Raw genomic sequence first — 16,723 nt, 5'->3', positions numbered from 1 at the left:
CCAGCCAGCAGTGGCGCATGCGCCTGACGGGCCTAGTTGGGACCCGGAAAAGGAAAACTTGAAGGCATGAAACCCGACGCACGCGCAGGAAGGTGGCGGAGCGCTAACACGCGGGGGAGCCCTTTGGGCGTGCGCAGAGTCCCGGTCTAAACGAGAGGTCCCAAAAGTGGTAGCGCTGGAGCGCATGCGCACACCTAGGCGTTGTCAACCCAGTTGACACCACCAGGCAGAACCGAAGGGATAGTTGACTGGCCACTGGGTAATGGCGGAATTAATTGGCACAAAACTCTCCCAGTGAGTTACAGGAGGCCGGGAAAAGGGTGGAGGCGTGGACTTCCCAGGGCTACAGCGACAGTTCGCCATCAAAGCACGCCCCTTTCGACCCGCCCCTTCTAATGCTGGCCCTCAAAGCCGCACTCTCGCCCCTAGCAGCCTCTACTTCCGGGTCAGAGCTCAGACTTAGCGTGTAGAGAGCAACCCTCCAGAACAGACATGAATAATAGAAATAGGATAACGTCGTTTTTCTTAAAGTGACAGGCTCAAGACAATGGGGGGTGGTGTCAATCCAGCGGTTGTGAGGGCGAATTAGCTAGTCTCAGGTATCCGCCCACTTGATAAGGGGCATGAAGTGGATTGTTTCCCAGGTGAGGGAAAGAGGACCAGATTAGACAACCCGTTCCAAGAGCCTGAGATGCAGCCGGTTCTGTCTTCCAATCTTGCCCACTCCCAACCCCAGCTCTGTAAACAGGGCTTCTGGTCCCTGTGTCAGCTACGAAGGGAAGGAGGCGAAGAGAAGATGAGTCACACAGTCCTGCAACTTCGGAGCTAAGACTAGACTCAGGTTTGCCCCACTCCCAAGCCAGGTTCTTTACCCCGTTTTGCTGATGTGGATGTGGAGGGGATGGCCTGTCCTTAGACCAACCTTGACCCTGAACCTTCTGCGATGGGCGTTCCGGGCTACCCATCCCCTCCTGCCCTTCATTGCCCGCCTACCCGGGAACTCCCGGGACCAGCGCCGGCAGCCTCCGGGAGGGGAGCAGTGCTACCCGCCCGCGTCATCTGATGCTGTTTCCTGCAGGAGGGAGAAGAGCGGAAAAAAGTGAAACTCCACCCTCCACCTCTGCCTCCCGCCCCCGGGGCCAAAGTACAAAGGGAGGAGGAAGAAGGGAACGGGGTTGGAGCCGTCGGGCTGAGGGAGCCGGGCTCGGAAGCGGCAGCTCGGCCCAACTAAGGACACTCCAGCCACCCCCTGCGCAAAAAAGACCCAACGGAGTCCAGGCACTGCCCCTTGCTGGCCCCACCTTGCCCTTGGCGAGTGCCGGAGCCAACCTTCCAGGGCTGCTCTGGGACTGAGGGACGTTCGGGCCCCTCCAAGCTGGCCATGGTGAGACGTCGGAGGCCCCGGGGTCCCACCCCCAGAGCCTGACCACACTGCCCTGGGTGGCCCTCTAGAAGCCCGAGATGCGGGGGGCCGGGAGTCAATACTCCTGGCTCCCCAGAGAGGTTTGGGTCTGGGGCTGAGGGCCAGGGCCCGGATGCCCAGGTTCCAGGACTAGGGCCTCGGCAGGCAGCAGGGGTGGGGACCAGGGGCACCCAGGGAAGGAACCCCGCTTGCCCCAATATCGGCTCCCAGCCATGGAGCCCTTGAAGAACCTCTTTCTCAAGAGCCCGCTGGGGTCATGGAACGGCAGTGGCAGTGGGGGCGGTGGGGGCAGCGGGGGAGGCTGGCCAGAGGGGTCCCCGAAGACAGCGGCTTATGCCAACCCTGTGTGGACAGCCCTGTTTGACTACGAGCCTAATGGGCAGGACGAACTGGCCCTGAGGAAGGGCGACCGGGTGGAGGTGCTGTCCCGGGATGCAGCTATCTCAGGCGATGAGGGCTGGTGGGCGGGCCAGGTGGGCGGCCAGGTGGGCATCTTTCCATCCAACTATGTGTCTCGGGGCGGTGGCCCGCCCCCCTGCGAGGTGGCCAGCTTCCAAGAGCTGCGGCTGGAGGAGGTGATCGGCATCGGTGGCTTCGGCAAGGTCTACCGCGGCAGCTGGCGAGGTGAGCTGGTGGCTGTGAAGGCAGCTCGCCAGGACCCCGATGAGGACATCAGTGTGACAGCTGAGAGCGTGCGCCAGGAGGCCCGGCTTTTCGCCATGTTGGCACACCCCAACATCATTGCCCTCAAGGCCGTGTGCCTGGAGGAGCCCAACCTGTGCTTGGTGATGGAGTACGCGGCCGGTGGGCCCCTCAGCCGTGCCCTGGCTGGGAGGCGTGTGCCCCCCCACGTGCTGGTCAACTGGGCCGTGCAAATTGCCCGTGGGATGCACTACCTGCACTGTGAGGCCCTGGTGCCCGTCATCCACCGAGACCTCAAGTCCAACAACAGTGAGTTTTGGGGAGCATGGTTGGAGGGCGGCATGGCCCAAGCACACACCTGCCAACTCTCAGCTGAGCCACCTGGGGGTCTACTAGAGGCAGGAGCTCCTGCCCTAGGGGAGTCCAGTTGACTTGGGGTGCCATGGACCCACGCTGGCCCCAAAGCAGGAGACCCGGGCACCAAACAGTCCTTCACGCCCCAGCCTCAGAAGTCCTTGACCCCAGCTCCCAGCTGCCAGGTTAGAAAATTGGGATCTCCCAGGTGAGCCCTAAGCATCCTGCCTAACTGTGGGCACCAGTTCAAGGAAGGAGAGCTCTGGATGCTGGCACTCGAAAGTTCGCCCTTGTGCTGTTGATGCTCTGCTCTTGGGGTAGAAAGCTCCTCCAGAACAGAGATCTTGGAGAGGAAACCCCCCAAACCCCCCACCCACCCCTGGTGGTCAAGGCTGGGGACAAGGCTGGAATTCTGGCCCCGCCCATACCCCTGACTGCATGACCTTTAGGTGGTTATTTCAACTCAGAGCCTCAATTCTAGACTCTGTAAAAAGGGAGCGACCAGGAGGGTGAAATGGTGTAAGGGGCCAGGCGAGCCTGGTGGCTGCTGCCTGGCACACAATGGGTCTGCAGCTGTGCAGATGAACATTTGAGGGCTGGATCACCGAGAGGGCCTTGTCTGGAATTAGCACTTGGGGTGGGTGTGGTGGGGCTAAGGGAGACTTAAGCAGTAAGGTACTCCCTCTCCAGCCATTTTAGACCCAACGCACTGCCCAGCATGGGCCCAAGACAAGCGATTGACAGGTTCAGAGGGCTTCCTAGAGCAGACAAGCTTCACACCAGGCCAAAAGCAGGCAGTGTTCAGAGAAGCATCCAGTTGGATGTTTGGTCAGGGCCTGGCCAGAGCAAAGGCAAAGAGGCAGGACCCAGCACTGCATACCATGCCCCCCCAGTAGCGGGGACACAGGGCTGGGGCTGATGGAGTATTGGAGAAACATGGGCAGCTCTTGGGGGGCAGTGAGCATGGGTGTTTTGGACCACCTGGCCTGGGCTGACCACATACAAGTGGCTTGTGGGGACCAGAACACCGGGACCCGGTAATAGCGGAGTCCTTGCCGGGCCTGGAGGGGTTAGAGGAGGCCAGCCAGCCACCCCACCTACTCCTCTCATCCAGTGGGGCACTTCCCACTGCTCAGTCTCCCTCCGTGGCCCTAGCCCTCCAGGGACCCCCACTCCCTGCTCTAACCCAAGGGAGATTCCCTGAAGGCCTTGGGGGAGGGGACTCCCCTCTTCTGTTTTTCCTCCAGTTTTCTTTCCAGAGAAAATGGAACAATAGCCCAGGCCCCTGCTCCCCACCCTCCCCACTGCTTCCTGCATTTCCTGCTGCCCCTGAGCCGGCTTCCTGCCCCTGCTCCAGCCTCTGCTCCCTCCCCAGCCCAGCTGCCTGCAAGGGAGGAAAGAGCCAAGGGTGGGGGGGGGGGGTCTGTGGGAGAGGAAGGAGCCAGGGATTACATTCCCCCCCCCCTTCCCCTGTTTCTCTCCCAGAGTATGGGTGGTGGTGAAGGGCAGGCAAGGTGCCCTCAGCCTCTCTGAGCCTGGCCTCCCACCTCAAAGACCCCAGTCCTAGGCCTGGGGTGCTGTCTGCGGGATGGTGGGGTGAGTCCCTGGGCTGGGGGGGGGCACAGGCAGGAAACAATGGCGTGATTTTCCTGGACAATGGGGGCCTTGTGAGGAAGCCTGGCGGGGAGTGGAGGGGGAATTCTCTGGGCCCACGAGTCACAGGACTGACCAGCCAGCCCAGCCTGGGTCTGACCTCCCCCAATTCTCCCCCAAAGGACTCCCCCCAGTTGGAGACCTGGCCCAGGCCTTCCAGAAAGGAGAAGTAGGGACCATGGAAGGGAAGCGGAAGAGGTGTGAGCTGCCTAGGCCACTCCCTGGCCCCACAGAGGCCGGCCTGGGGAGGGGGCTGGGGGCCAGGGCCCTTTCAGAGGCCGGGAAGCCCTAAGTGGGGACTGAGAGCTTGGGATCTCCAGCCGCCTCTCCTCCAGATGGCTCCTGACCACCCCTTCCCCAAGGTCTATGTCAGATGCCAGAGAGGCAGCCTGGGTTGGGACAAATTCAAGGCACTTGGAAAAAAGCGGGGGATGCGGAGGTGAGGATGAGGCTTCAAAGGTGTCGAGCCAAGTTGGGGGTGGGAGGTGACACGCCACCAGGACAAAGAAGTCCCAAGACTTTGGATGAGAGGCTGCCTGTCTCTGGGCCTCAGATTACCTGATGGAAAAAGGGGGGATGGCCTCCCAGCCAAAGATGCTGGTGCAGAAAGTGCTTCACTGGTCTGTGAGGTACAAGTAGCTAGAGACCTGACCGGCTGGTCTTCAAGAGGATGGGTGGGTCATGTCGCCACGGGAGATGGGAGTCCCTCTCCAGCCTCAACACATAGACCCCTTTGCCTGGTCCCACTCCAGCCACCTGCCCCCACCCTGTTGCGTTCTACCTTGGGCTGAGCCCATGTAGCGTTTGCTGAATGCTCCAGGTCTGGGCCTCCTGCAGCCAGGCCAGAGCCTGTTGCAAAGCGGGGAATACCTCGCGACAGGACAGCAAGGAGCGTCAACACGAGATGATAGAGGCCTAATCTTGAGGACAGCTGACACTCTTTAGGACACTCGTGCTAGATGTCCCACCATGTGCAAAGGATTTAACAAGTGTGGTCTTGTTGGGGGTGTCTGGGTGGCTCAGTCGGTTGAGCATCTGATCTCGACTCAGGTCTTGATCTCAGAGTTGTGAGTTCAAGCCCCATGTTGGGCTCCACAGCATGGAGCCTACTTAAAAAAAAAAAAAAAAAAGATCTTAAAAAAAAAGGTATGATCTTGTTAAATGCTTATGACAACCATCCGCGGTGGGTTTCATGGTCATCCTTAGCTCTATTAACTGTTCAGGACTGAGCCTCAGTCTGGCTCCAGAAGAGGGAGGGGTGGATGGCAGGCCCGTTTTCTAAATTAGAAGAAATTGCAGGCAGATTTGCCAGGCACAGTGGGCTGATGAAGGTGGTTGTTGAGGGCCCTTGGGCATCAGATAGGGCAGTGATGGGCAGCTGAACTGGCTTCTGGCCTAGAGCTCCAAATGTGGGAGAGGCCAAGGGGGAGGGGGCAGTGGGCCCTTGGGAGAGGCCAAGACAGCCTGGGGGCAGTGGGCAGAGGTTGACCAGAGGCCAGGCGCTGGGGACTACTGCCACTGAAAAGACCGAGAATAGGGGTCAGCCCTAAGAAAACATCACAAGCAGGCAGAGGCCCCAGAATCAAAGACAGAAGGGAGGGAGTGGACAGCAGTGCCGGATACCCCCACAAGGCCCAGAGAGCTTGGCCAGTGGCGGGATCAGGGGTTAGGGCTTTACGCCTGGAAGAGTGAATACCTGCTTCTGCCACTTCCTCTGAGAAATCCTCCCTTTTGCCAGGCAGGGTTAGGTGCCCACCCCTCTGCCCCACCCCCGGTACCCTAAGCTGCCCCCAGAACGGTGCCATCACCCTGCACGGGAGAGCTGAGAGGTGTGTGTGCCCAGAAACGACATATGTGCAGAAAGGTAGTTGGCTTGGATGTCGCTTCTCTACAATCACTCGGATGTCACTTTCAAACCCTTGATGATTCTATGACTTTATCGTCTTTCTGTTCCTCAAAACCTTCTCTCATTTGAGCCATGTTTGTCCTGATGAGATTTGCAAGTTGTTGCTTCTCCTCTCTGTACAGAGTATGGTGGCCCCACTTGGGTCAGCACCACGAGCCCCTGCCGAATCTGACCATCCACTCCCACATTTGTCCCAAGCTCCTCCTTTCTGGCCAAGAACCTTCACTTCTTGGACCCCTTGTTCTTCACATCCAGCTGCATCAGTAGACATCTTTGGTTGGAGTCTCTCTCTCCCCTGGGAGTGGCTGTACTAGCCAAGAGGGGATATGGGCACCAGGGCCTGCTGGGTTTCCTTTCTCACTAAGGGATTCTCTCCTGCTCCCCATCCCAAGGGAGGACCTAATTCACACTCCTGCCTTAGCAACATGACGAGATACAGGGTTTCTCTTCAATGCGCCATTAGGGAAAAGTTAGAACACTGGCTTTAGAACCACACAGACCAGGTTGAAATCTGTTCTTTATTTGCATATGATCTCAACAAATCATTTCTCTGCCCAGTTTCCTTTCTGTAAAATGGGGATGGTGATGTGTACCTCAGAGATTGTTTGGGGAGCACTAGAGCCGAGCGTAAATGCCTGGCCTCAAGGAGCCCCTCCATAAACGTTTCCCAGCATTGCTATTTTTGTCTGATTCTACCCCAGCTCTCCAGAGCAAGGTCACCTCTGTGCTCCCAGTACCTCGCCAGCATGACTGGCCAGATGACGGTTGGCTCCTAGCTCCTCCCTTGTCCCCGCGACCTGAGCGTGAAGCACCCACAATCCTGCCCCCCTCTTCCCCAGTTCTGCTGCTGCAGCCCATTGAAGGCGATGACATGGACCACAAGACCTTGAAGATCACTGACTTCGGCCTGGCCCGGGAGTGGCACAAAACCACACAAATGAGTGCTGCAGGCACGTACGCCTGGATGGCTCCTGAGGTTATCAAGGCCTCCACCTTCTCCAAGGGCAGCGATGTCTGGAGGTGAGGCCTGGGTGGAGACTGGACAAGGCCGTCTGTGGGGCTGAAGAGAGCAGAGGCGGCTGCCGAAATCTCGGGCTGGGCAGAGAGGCAAGGCCCAGGGGGAGGGACCCAAATCATTTGGTTCCTAGTTGCTCTGGGGTGAAATAGCAATGAGTAAGTAGAGGAGGGGACACAGACCCTTTGTCTTGCCCACAGTTTTGGGGTGCTTCTGTGGGAATTGCTGACTGGGGAGGTGCCCTATCGTGGTATCGACTGCCTTGCTGTAGCCTACGGAGTAGCCGTCAACAAGCTTACGCTGCCCATCCCATCCACCTGCCCTGAGCCCTTCGCACAGCTCATGGCAGGTAAGCGGAAGGGGCTGGAGGGTGAGGGGCAGAGCTCCTTGGCACAAGACCCATCCACCCACAGACCCCTTCTCATTCTGTCCCCCCTCCACTCCGTGTCCCCAGACTGCTGGGCGCAGGACCCCCACCGCAGGCCCGACTTTGCCTCCATCCTGCAGCAGCTGGAGGCGCTAGAGGCGCAAGTCCTGCGGGAAATGCCGCGGGACTCCTTCCATTCCATGCAGGAAGGCTGGAAGCGAGAGATCCAAGGCCTCTTCGACGAGCTGCGGGCCAAGGAAAAGGTGGGGGTCACGGGATTGGAAAAAGACACCGAGAAGTGCCCTCCCCGGTCTCCTTGGGGCAGAGAGCGGGGGCCGGCGCTAGGGTCCGTACCGGGCTGACTCCACTGCCTTCACTGTCCGGGCACAGGAACTTCTGAGCCGCGAGGAGGAGCTGACCCGCGCGGCGCGTGAGCAGCGGTCACAGGCGGAGCAGCTGCGGCGGCGCGAGCACCTGCTGGCTCAGTGGGAGCTGGAGGTGTTCGAGCGCGAGCTGACGCTGCTGCTGCAGCAGGTGGACCGCGAGCGGCCGCACGTTCGCCGCCGCCGCGGCACTTTCAAGCGCAGCAAGCTCCGCGCGCGGGACGGCGGCGAGCGCATCAGCATGCCCCTCGGTAAGGGGCGGGGCCCAGCGCGCCGCCCAGCCGTTGGCTGAGTGAGCGGAGGGGCGGGGACAGGCTTGTGCTGGCCACACTGGGATTGGCCGGGGATGTTGGTGGGTGGGCCTGCGAGCTGAAGGTTGGAAGGGGTGGGGTCCGGAGCGCTATTTTCGTGTGTGGGCGGGTTCTGGCGGAAATATTTGCATGGCGCCCGGGGAGGGGCGGGGCACATAAAGTTCTGGTAAGACCGCGCGGGTTTCCTCCCCGGAATCTCCGACTCCGCCTGGCTTCTTCGGATGGTAGAGTCCAGGCCGTCCGCCTTTCTTACCGAGAGCCTGGTGGGGCTCAGGAAGGCAGTGATACCAGCCCCAGTCACCCAGCCACCGTGCCAAGCCCGGTCCCCGCACTGCCTTCGTGGCCTGGGAGCCGGCTGACGGCCCTGAGGGTTGGAATCCTGGCTCTGGTTCACCACAAACCTGCACCCTGCTTTCCCCCCAACCTCAGACTTCAAACACCGCATCACTGTGCAGGCCTCACCTGGCCTGGATCGGAGGAGAAACGTCTTCGAGGTCGGAGCTGGGGATTCGCCCACCTTCCCCCGGTTCCGAGCAATCCAGTGTAAGAAACCTCTCCTCCTGCAAAACCTCCCCTATGGCCCCTTATCTAACTTCTGTCAAGCCTTATCTTAGGAGGTGGATTCCACCCACTGTCTCCTCCTCTAACTCCCCACACCCAGGCTCCCTCCCCTGTCTGTCTAGACTGGTATCTCTGAGTTCTCTGGGCAGCATTCATTTTATCTAAGTTTTATAGATGACAAAAGTGAAAAAAGTAACTTGTCAAATGTCACCCAGCTAATGAGGGGCAGGGCCAGAATTCAAACCCAGGAAGTTTGGCACAGTGTGCTTACTACTAAGCACCAATGCCAGCTGGAAGGACTAGATGACATGCCCCACCCCACTGCTAGCCCCAGGACCCAGACACACCTACCCCGTCTCAGTTCTGTTCAGATTCTCTGTGGCCCAAAGCTCACCCTCCGAATAGTATGGGTTCCAGCCTGATCCCCCCCTCCTCTAAGAAGTTGTCCCTGGTGCCTGACTCTCATGATGGGCCTCTTGATCTCAGCTCAGACTCCCCGCTTTTCCTCCTACAGTGGAGCCTGCAGAACCAGGCCAAGCATGGGGCCGCCAGTCCCCCCGACGTCTGGAGGACTCAAGCAATGGAGAGCGGCGAGCATGCTGGGCCTGGGGTCCCAGTTCCCCCAAGCCTGGGGAAGCCCAGAATGGGAGGTGAGTGCCTGAGTGCCCCCACGCCACCATCATCTTCTTCCCAATAGTCCTGAGATTCATGAAGCCCAACTCCCCTCCCCTCCCCAGGAGAAGGTCCCGCTTGGACGAAGCCGCGTGGTACCTGGATTCAGATGACTCGTCCTCCTTGGGGTCTCCTTCCACACCCCCAATGCTCAATGGTGAGTGGCCTTGTCTACCCCCCAGCAGACTCTTGCTGCACTCCTGTGGGTACTATGGGGAGAACCACAAGAAGTTAACTGCAGGGCAGGCCGTTCTTAGAACCCACATCTGACCTATAGGTCCACCAGTGAGCCAGGTACAGCCCAGGCTTCAGGGGGCCCAGCGTGCGGTCCTCTTGTTCAGGCCTGGCCTGCAAGAGGGCTCGGTCCTGGCCAGTGATAGCTGCTGTGCCTCAGTAGGCTGTAGGGAGGGAAGGAAGACCGGGACTGGTACTCCCCATTTGGGACCCAAGGGAAGCTGGGTCCAGAGAGGCGAGGGAAGCTGCCATGTGTCGTGGAGCCAGGCCGGTGGCTGCCACACTGTGCTTCTCAGAGCCCCTTCTGGGGATCCTGTAGGTGGAGAAGAGGGTAAGAAAGCTAAGCCGGGGTGGGAAGCGAGGGGATCCAGGGCCTGCTTTTGCTGCATCCGGGGCAGTTCTGAGCTTTCCTGTCTCCATGAGGCTAGCAGCAGTTAGCGGGCGCCAGGTCTCCCCTCTGAGCAACAACCCAGTGAGGGACATGCTATTATTATTGCCATTTTAGAGATGAGAAAATTGAGGCTCTGAGAGAGAAAGTAACCTACCTAGGGCCCTCAGTGAAGGATTTGAACTCAGGCTTAGAAGCTTTCACTTGAAGCAAGGGTTGGGCACATACACACTGCTTGGGAAGCTAGGGGGTTGGGCAGAGAGCAGGGCTCCTGTGTCGGAGGAATAAGGATTCAGCTCAAGGTTGGCAAGGGGTGGAAAGGTGCATCTTCCTTGCCTCTGGGTCCTGTCAGAGCCCCTGTCACCCCACCCAGCACATCCCTTCCACCATTATTGAGTTACATTTGATAGTAGTAACAACGGGTAACGTTTACTGGGTCCCTCCTATGTGCCAGGCAATGCTGTGAGGTGGGTGTTATTATTAGTACTGGCTTATAGAGCGCAGAGAGGTTAAGTGGTTTGACGTAGAGCACACAGCAGAACAGAGATTTGAACCCAGGTCTGACTCCAGAGGCAGGACCCTGGACCCTCATCTGCCGCACCATTCTCTGCTCCAGAAACTGCCTGGATTCACCTGCTCTAGGATATACCAAGCTAGAAGGGCCAATAGAGAACTTAAAGTCCTGTCAACCCAGGTGTGTAGGTTGACGCAGCCCCTGCCATGTTCTGCAGAGCCCTCTGGCCCTGCCTGTCCCAAGCAAGCAGGAGTTAGGGACACAAGGGCCTGAACCCCGTCCTCCTCAAGCTTGCCCCTTATCTGGAAGGATCTTACTTACCCCAGCCCAGCTGCCGGCTGAGGACTTGGTTTCCCGAGCGCAAGCCCACCCTCCAGTGGCCATCTTGGGCCCGGGAGAGTTTATGACCTTGACCTCTCAGCCACCCACAGAGCCAGAAGGCTGGCTGAGAATCAAAGAAGACCCTGTGAGATCACCCCAGGCATAGGCCATACTACTGGGGAATGGGTTGCAGCGGGTTGCCGGCTGGTGGATGCAGTCAGCCTGCGCTGACCGAACAGCCCTTCTGAGCCTCATGCCCCGGGGGTTCTGGTTCAGGTTCAACATGAAGCATGTTGTCCTGGAGCCACTAACGACCACGTGGCGCGTCCTCGCTGTGAGGCCCCACGGAAGTGATTCCGTCTTCATCTCTGGGTCAAGGATGGTTGTACCGCCTTACCCTAAACCACAGGATGCCAGGTCCTCGTGCTCGGAAGCTTAGAGGCAAATTCAAGGAACTCCTTGCTGAATTACCTTGAGCAAGGCCCTTACCTCTTGGAAACCTGGGTTTCTCAGGCCATTGACCGAAGGAACATCTTTACACTTTCATTTTGTGTACTGACTGACTTCCGTCTCCCCTTAGCTCGGTCTCATTTCTCCTGCTGGTTTGAAACATCTCTGTCCTCTTCTGCTTAATATTATAAATGGTCCGTTTCTTCACCTCTGAAGTGGTATAGTCACACTCACCTTGTGTGGTTGTTGCAAGGATTATAAGAGTGGACTCTTCCATCGAACGTGTAGCGATGCATTTTATGAGCCAGGCATCGACCTGTTAGAAATGAGGCCTGCCCTGGCCTGGGGGCGGGCCTAGTCTGGCGGTCGGGGCGGCCCTCGCAGGAGGTGGCTGTGTCGGGCCTGAGGTGAGCCCCACCTGCTCCGGTGAGGAGGGCTTCCGGGAAGGCTTCGAAAAGACGAAAAAACTCGTTTTCCCCTAGGTGCTACCAGCTCCGCTCCTGACACCCCATGTGTGGTTCACGTTCAGTCCTGACACAGGCTGGCTGGGGTTAGCATCACGCCCCCAGGTTAAGGGCTCAGTCCCACCGCAGACTCCAGTCCCAAGTCCCGCTTGTCCCCTGTGCTTCTGACCAACCAGCTCTAAATCGGAGGTTCCCGTGACCTCCTGCTCAGGTCTGATCATTTGCTGCAGCGGTCACGGAACTCGGGAAAACAGTACACCTCCTAGATTACCAGTTAATGATGCAGATCGGGAGCAGCCAGAGGGAAGAGCTGCGTAGGGCCAGGCACGTGGGAAGGGGCGTGGGGCTTCAGTACCCCCTCTGGGGGCGCCGCTCTCCTAGCACCTCCAGGTGCTCAGCAAGCTGGACGCTCTCCGAACCCTTTGGCCGGGGTCCTGATGGGGCCTTCATTATGTGGACGTGATCGATTGATTAAATCACTGGCTGTTGGTGTAGACCCCAATCTCCAGCTCTCTAGTCACATGGCTCATGCCCCCAGCAACTGGACCCCATCCTTAACGGGCTTTCCAGAAGTGACCTCGTTAATCGGAACTTAAATGTGATTAAAAGGGGCTGGTTAGGAAGAGCAGAAAATGCTCCTTTTACTTCTGTCAGTTAATCCCTAGGAAGATCTGAGAGTTTGAGGGGTTCTGTGCCAAGAATGAGGTGGAGACCCAATGTATATTTCTTATTGTAATTAACAGCATCACAGCTTCACAGAGGGGGTGTTCTTTCACCTAGTTCTTAGATGGAAAATAAGGGATCACAGAAAGCCAGTGTGGGAAGCGTGTGCTGGGCAGAGGGAGTAGTGTGTGCGCAGGCACCGGGCTTCCCACATCCGAGGGAGAGGAAGCCTGGCTGGAACTCAGAGAGGAGTTGAGAGCCAGGGAGTTGCAGGCCTCAGGCAGCAGGTGGGGGCCTGGCCTTCATCCCCTGGGTCTGTGGGGCCCAGCCCTGTCCCTGCAGATGTTGGTTGAGTGAACGAGTGGGTGAAGCTGGAAAAGCAGGCAGGAGCCAGTTCAGGAAGGGCCTGGAAATGAGGAGGAATTTAGCCAATTCGCATTTTAGAAGGCAGGGACCTGGGTAAGAGGGGATAAGTGAGAGACTGGGTAAGGGTTGTAGCTGAGAAAAGGGACCCTAAACTGAGTCCTGGTAGCAAAAGCTCAATTTCCCCAGCATTGCATTTTTTCCTCTGGACACCCAGCCTCATGTCCCACTCCAGGCTCCGCCCAATGTGGGTGGAGTGAGGGAAGGCTTTGAAAGCCCAGCCAACGAGCTTGGACTCTATCTTAGTGGTAATGGAGAGCCATGGCAGGTTCTAGAGCCAGAGAGACAAAATTGGGCTTTGAGGAAGCCATCACAGGGCCATAGGACCTTACCACCACCACCTTCTCAATGTCCGGTTGCCCAGACTCACCCCTGGTGGTCTAGAATAGAGTCAGGCCAACCTTAGGCCCATAGGTAGGACACTGATGTCCTGAAATGGAGCAGTCTGGTTGCGAAGTGGTGGAGAGCGAAGGCTCTATTGCCTCCACCTGGAGTGAGCCATCTCCAGCCCTCACTGGCTGTGCTGCTTTAGACACACCCTTAACCTCTCTGAGCCTGGAACCTCTGGGGCATGAGGATCAGATAACATAATGCCCCTAGATCCCTGAGCTCAGGCCTGGCACAAACAACTGAGCACTTGAGTGTCAGTTTACTCGTTTCTAGAATAGGGACAGGGATGCGTGCCTCTCGGGGCTGTTGTGGACATTGAAATTGACCTGTGTGCCCTGTACAAGCTACTGGTGGAGTCGGGGCAGGTGGGCAGAAGGACTGGGGCTGACCAGCCAGGAAGGAGGTGGGCACAGGGCACAGGTCCCAGTCCTGTCCCTGGAGCCCTGCAGATGCCCCTAGCTGGCCATTAAGGCCACTGAAGTCAGCTGGGATCTGGCCTCAGGACCCACCCCCAGCGCCCATCTCCGGGGTCCAGGGCACCTGGCTGCCTCCCAGGCTTTGCTCCTGCTGGCGGCTCAGCCTGGGCTGCCCTCCCATACCCGCCCCTTCTGAAAGGCCAGTGTGTGTGTGTGTGTGTGTGTGTGTGTGTGTGTGTGTGTGTGTGTGTGTGTGACACAGAGAGAGAGAGAGAGAGAGAGAGAGGGAGGGAGAGCCCGAGAGCGAGAGAGATGGGGGACGCCCGGTGGGTAGGCAGGAACTGGATGGGGGAGTAATGGAGTCAGGCAAGACGTTGGTGGGGAGCAGAACTCAGTCCTTGTTCCAGGGCCACTGAGGGGTCCCCGTGGCCCTCGTCCGAAGACGGCCTAACGTGTGCCCGCCCCCGCTGCCAGGTAACCCCCCGCGACCGAGCCCGGAGCCCGAGGAGCCTCGGCGGCCAGGCCCGGCGGAGCGCGGCAGCGGCTCGGGGACGCCCAAGCTGATCCAGCGCGCGCTCCTGCGCGGCACCGCCCTGCTCGCCTCTCTGGGCCTGGGCCGCGACCTGCAGCCGCCGCCGGGCCCGGGCCGCGAGCGCGGGGAGACCCCGCCGACGACGCCCCCCCGCGCGCTGCCCACCACGTCCCCAGCCGAGCCGCCCCCCCAGCTCATCCGCTTCTCCCCCAAGACGCCCGACGCCCCCGCCTCCCCGTTGAGCCCGGACGCCCCCGGCCCGCCCACCCCTGCGCCCCTGCTGCTGGAGCTGGGGGTCCCCGTGGGCCAGCTGTCCGCCAAGAGCCCCCGGCGCGAGGAGGAGAGGCGTGGTGAGTGGCCCGAAGCTGGCCTGCTGGGGGGGGGGAGGGGAGGAGGGGCTGCTGGGGGCCTGCCGGGCAGTAGGGCTGGAGGACACCTGTAGAGAACCGAGTTCCAAGTTCAGCCACCCTGTGGTGAGGGATGGGGTGGGGCCGGGCCAGGCGGGTTGTGAAATAATAGGAATAATCATCGGGCGGTGAGGTGACGATAGCGAACGCCTACTGGTTGCTAACTCGCGCCAGGTTCTGTTCCTGCTGCCGCAGAGAGATTGTCTCGCTTAACCACCCCAGCGACCCTGTGAGCAAGGTGCTCCTGTTACACCCAGGTTCTAGATGAGGAAGCTTAAGGCACAGAGAGATCAAAGGACTCAAGGCTCCCACCAGTAAATGGCAGAGCTGGGATCCTAGCCCAGGCCCGGCTACCCAGAGGTCTTGCTCTTAACCACTGCATTGGTTAAACAGAGGCACCGCAGAGCAGAAAGGGCCACGGACGTTCTGAGTCAAGCAGCTCCCTGTGCAGGTGGGAAAACTGAGGCCCAGAGCCGGGCAGGGCCTCCTGTGGACGCCCACAATTTGGTGGCTGCCTGACCCCGTGCCCCCTCCCCCCACTTCCTAGGAAGTACTGTCTCACCCCCACCAGGGATATCACGCTCCGCTCCTGGCACCCCCGGCACCCCGCGCTCACCGCCCCTGGGCCTCATCAGCCGACCCCGGCCCTCACCCCTTCGCAGCCGCATCGACCCGTGGAGCTTCGTGTCAGCCGGGCCACGGCCTTCGCCTTTGTCCTCTCCACAGCCTGCGCCCCGACGGGCACCCTGGACCTTGTTCCCAGACTCAGACCCCTTCTGGGACTCTCCACCTGCCAACCCCTTCCGGGGGGGCCCTCAGGACTGCAGGGCACAGACCAAAGACATAGGTGCCCAGGCCCCGTGGGCGCCAGAGGCAGGGCCCTGAGTGGGCCGGGCTGCTCTCCCGTGCCCCAGCTGCCCTAGAAGAGCCACAGTATACACTGGAACAGGAGCCGCGCCAGCCTCTGTAGCTGCCTCGGTCTCCCCCAGGGACCCCACCCCCTTTGGGGGTCAGGAACACTACACTGCACAGGAAGCCTTCACACTGGATGGGGGACCTACACCCCCCACACACCTGCAACCTGTGGGTCCCCCAACTTACTTGCCCCATTGGGGCCCAACACTGTACCCAGGTGGTTGGGAGGACCAGAGCCTGTCTCAGGGAATTGCCCCCAGGGGTGGTGCAGGAAGGAGGGGAAGTGCAGGGGAGAGGGGCCAGCCTCAGCTGTCACCAGCACTTTTGACCAAGCCCTACCACTGTGGCCCCTGCCAGGGCTTGATGCCTGGACACACACCCCCCGCCACGGGGGTCATCTGGGGCCAGGACTCTCTGGTGCCTTCCTGCTGCCCCGGCCAGGGTTGGGGCCTCGGCCTCGGGATCCAATGAAGCCAAATAAACTCCCCAAGCTGTCTCCCCAAGCATCGCCTGTCACCTTTTTGGAGGTAACCGGGGAATCCAACCCATCACGCAGACCTCGTGACTTCATGCCCCCAGCACAGTGGGCAGTCGGCCTGGGCTGCTGGGGTCCAGTCCGCTGACCTCAGTCAGGCAGTCCGGGCCCTCCTCGGTGTCCTCGGCACCCACCTTTTCCCCACCCTTGCCAGGCCTTTCCTGCCATTTCAGGTGACTCTTCGCCCCGATTCTTCCTGCTGCTGGGCCCTCCCTGCTTATCCTCAGGGCCCAGCTGCAACATCACCTCCCCTGGGCCACCTTCCCTGGCCACGCGGCCCCCACCACAGGCAGCTCATTGAGCGCGGGAGGCTGGAGCCCTCTGGGCAGCATCTGGGGGGTTTGTCCTGGGTTTCTCTATTCTGTGGTCTGGTGCCGGGAGGAGGGACCCACCCTGGCACGTGGCCCTGGGAGGAGGCACCCACCCTGGCATGTGGCCCTGCCGCGCTCCTCTTACTGCCTCAGGGTTCTGTGGGCGGCCACCCCCGCACCATGCCCCAGGGCAGGGCCCCTCTTCGGTTCAGGGGACCAGTAGCCCAGGCTCCCCCTCCCCTGCGCACTCCCAGCACCAGGCCCACCTGGTCCCCAGTGTTCAGTGGGGCTGGACTCCAGGGTGGGCTCAGAACGGAGGTGTGAGAACAGCATCTGTTCAGGGGCCTCTGGGCATCCTTGGCTCCTCTCCACTCACCATCCTGCCCCTACCTGACCCATCCCAAATCCTGCCACTCCTCTCCCCTCTTCCCTCCAGGACGCCTGCAACACCCCCCTGTAGGTCTCCCTGGGCT

General features: G+C 59.9%; 1 protein-coding gene across 1 annotated transcript; it reads left to right on the top strand.

The window, feature by feature from the left end:
* The first annotated feature begins 706 nt into the window (after nt 1-706).
* MAP3K11 (mitogen-activated protein kinase kinase kinase 11) lies at nt 707-15,907 on the top strand. The gene is made up of 11 exons (XM_045775479.2): nt 707-841; nt 1,079-2,374; nt 6,818-6,998; nt 7,194-7,342; nt 7,448-7,623; nt 7,751-7,994; nt 8,484-8,597; nt 9,130-9,265; nt 9,353-9,444; nt 14,025-14,432; nt 15,037-15,907. Exons 2-11 carry the CDS (start codon nt 1,636-1,638, stop codon nt 15,372-15,374), a joined length of 2,577 nt encoding a protein of 858 aa, XP_045631435.1. The 5' UTR covers nt 707-841; nt 1,079-1,635; the 3' UTR covers nt 15,375-15,907.
* Nucleotides 15,908-16,723: the final 816 nt, after the last annotated feature.

Source organism: Ursus americanus, chromosome 24 (genome assembly GCF_024610735.1).
Source record: "Ursus americanus isolate L20-20 chromosome 24, mUrsAme1.1.p, whole genome shotgun sequence".
Taxonomy (NCBI): domain Eukaryota; kingdom Metazoa; phylum Chordata; class Mammalia; order Carnivora; family Ursidae; genus Ursus; species Ursus americanus.
This window is presented reverse-complemented; position numbering and strand designations above follow the sequence as displayed.

What these genes read in the sequence shown, in the direction of transcription:
- MAP3K11 (XM_045775479.2), top strand. Translation starts at nt 1,636, where the DNA reads ATGGAGCCCTTGAAGAACCTCTTTCTCAAGAGCCCGCTGGGGTCATGG. An exon ending in AGCTGCGGGCCAAGGAAAAG is followed by an intron (nt 7,624 to 7,750) that starts GTGGGGGTCACG and finishes GTCCGGGCACAG; the next exon opens with GAACTTCTGAGCCGCGAGGA. An exon ending in CACACCCCCAATGCTCAATG is followed by an intron (nt 9,445 to 14,024) that starts GTGAGTGGCCTT and finishes CCCCGCTGCCAG; the next exon opens with GTAACCCCCCGCGACCGAGC.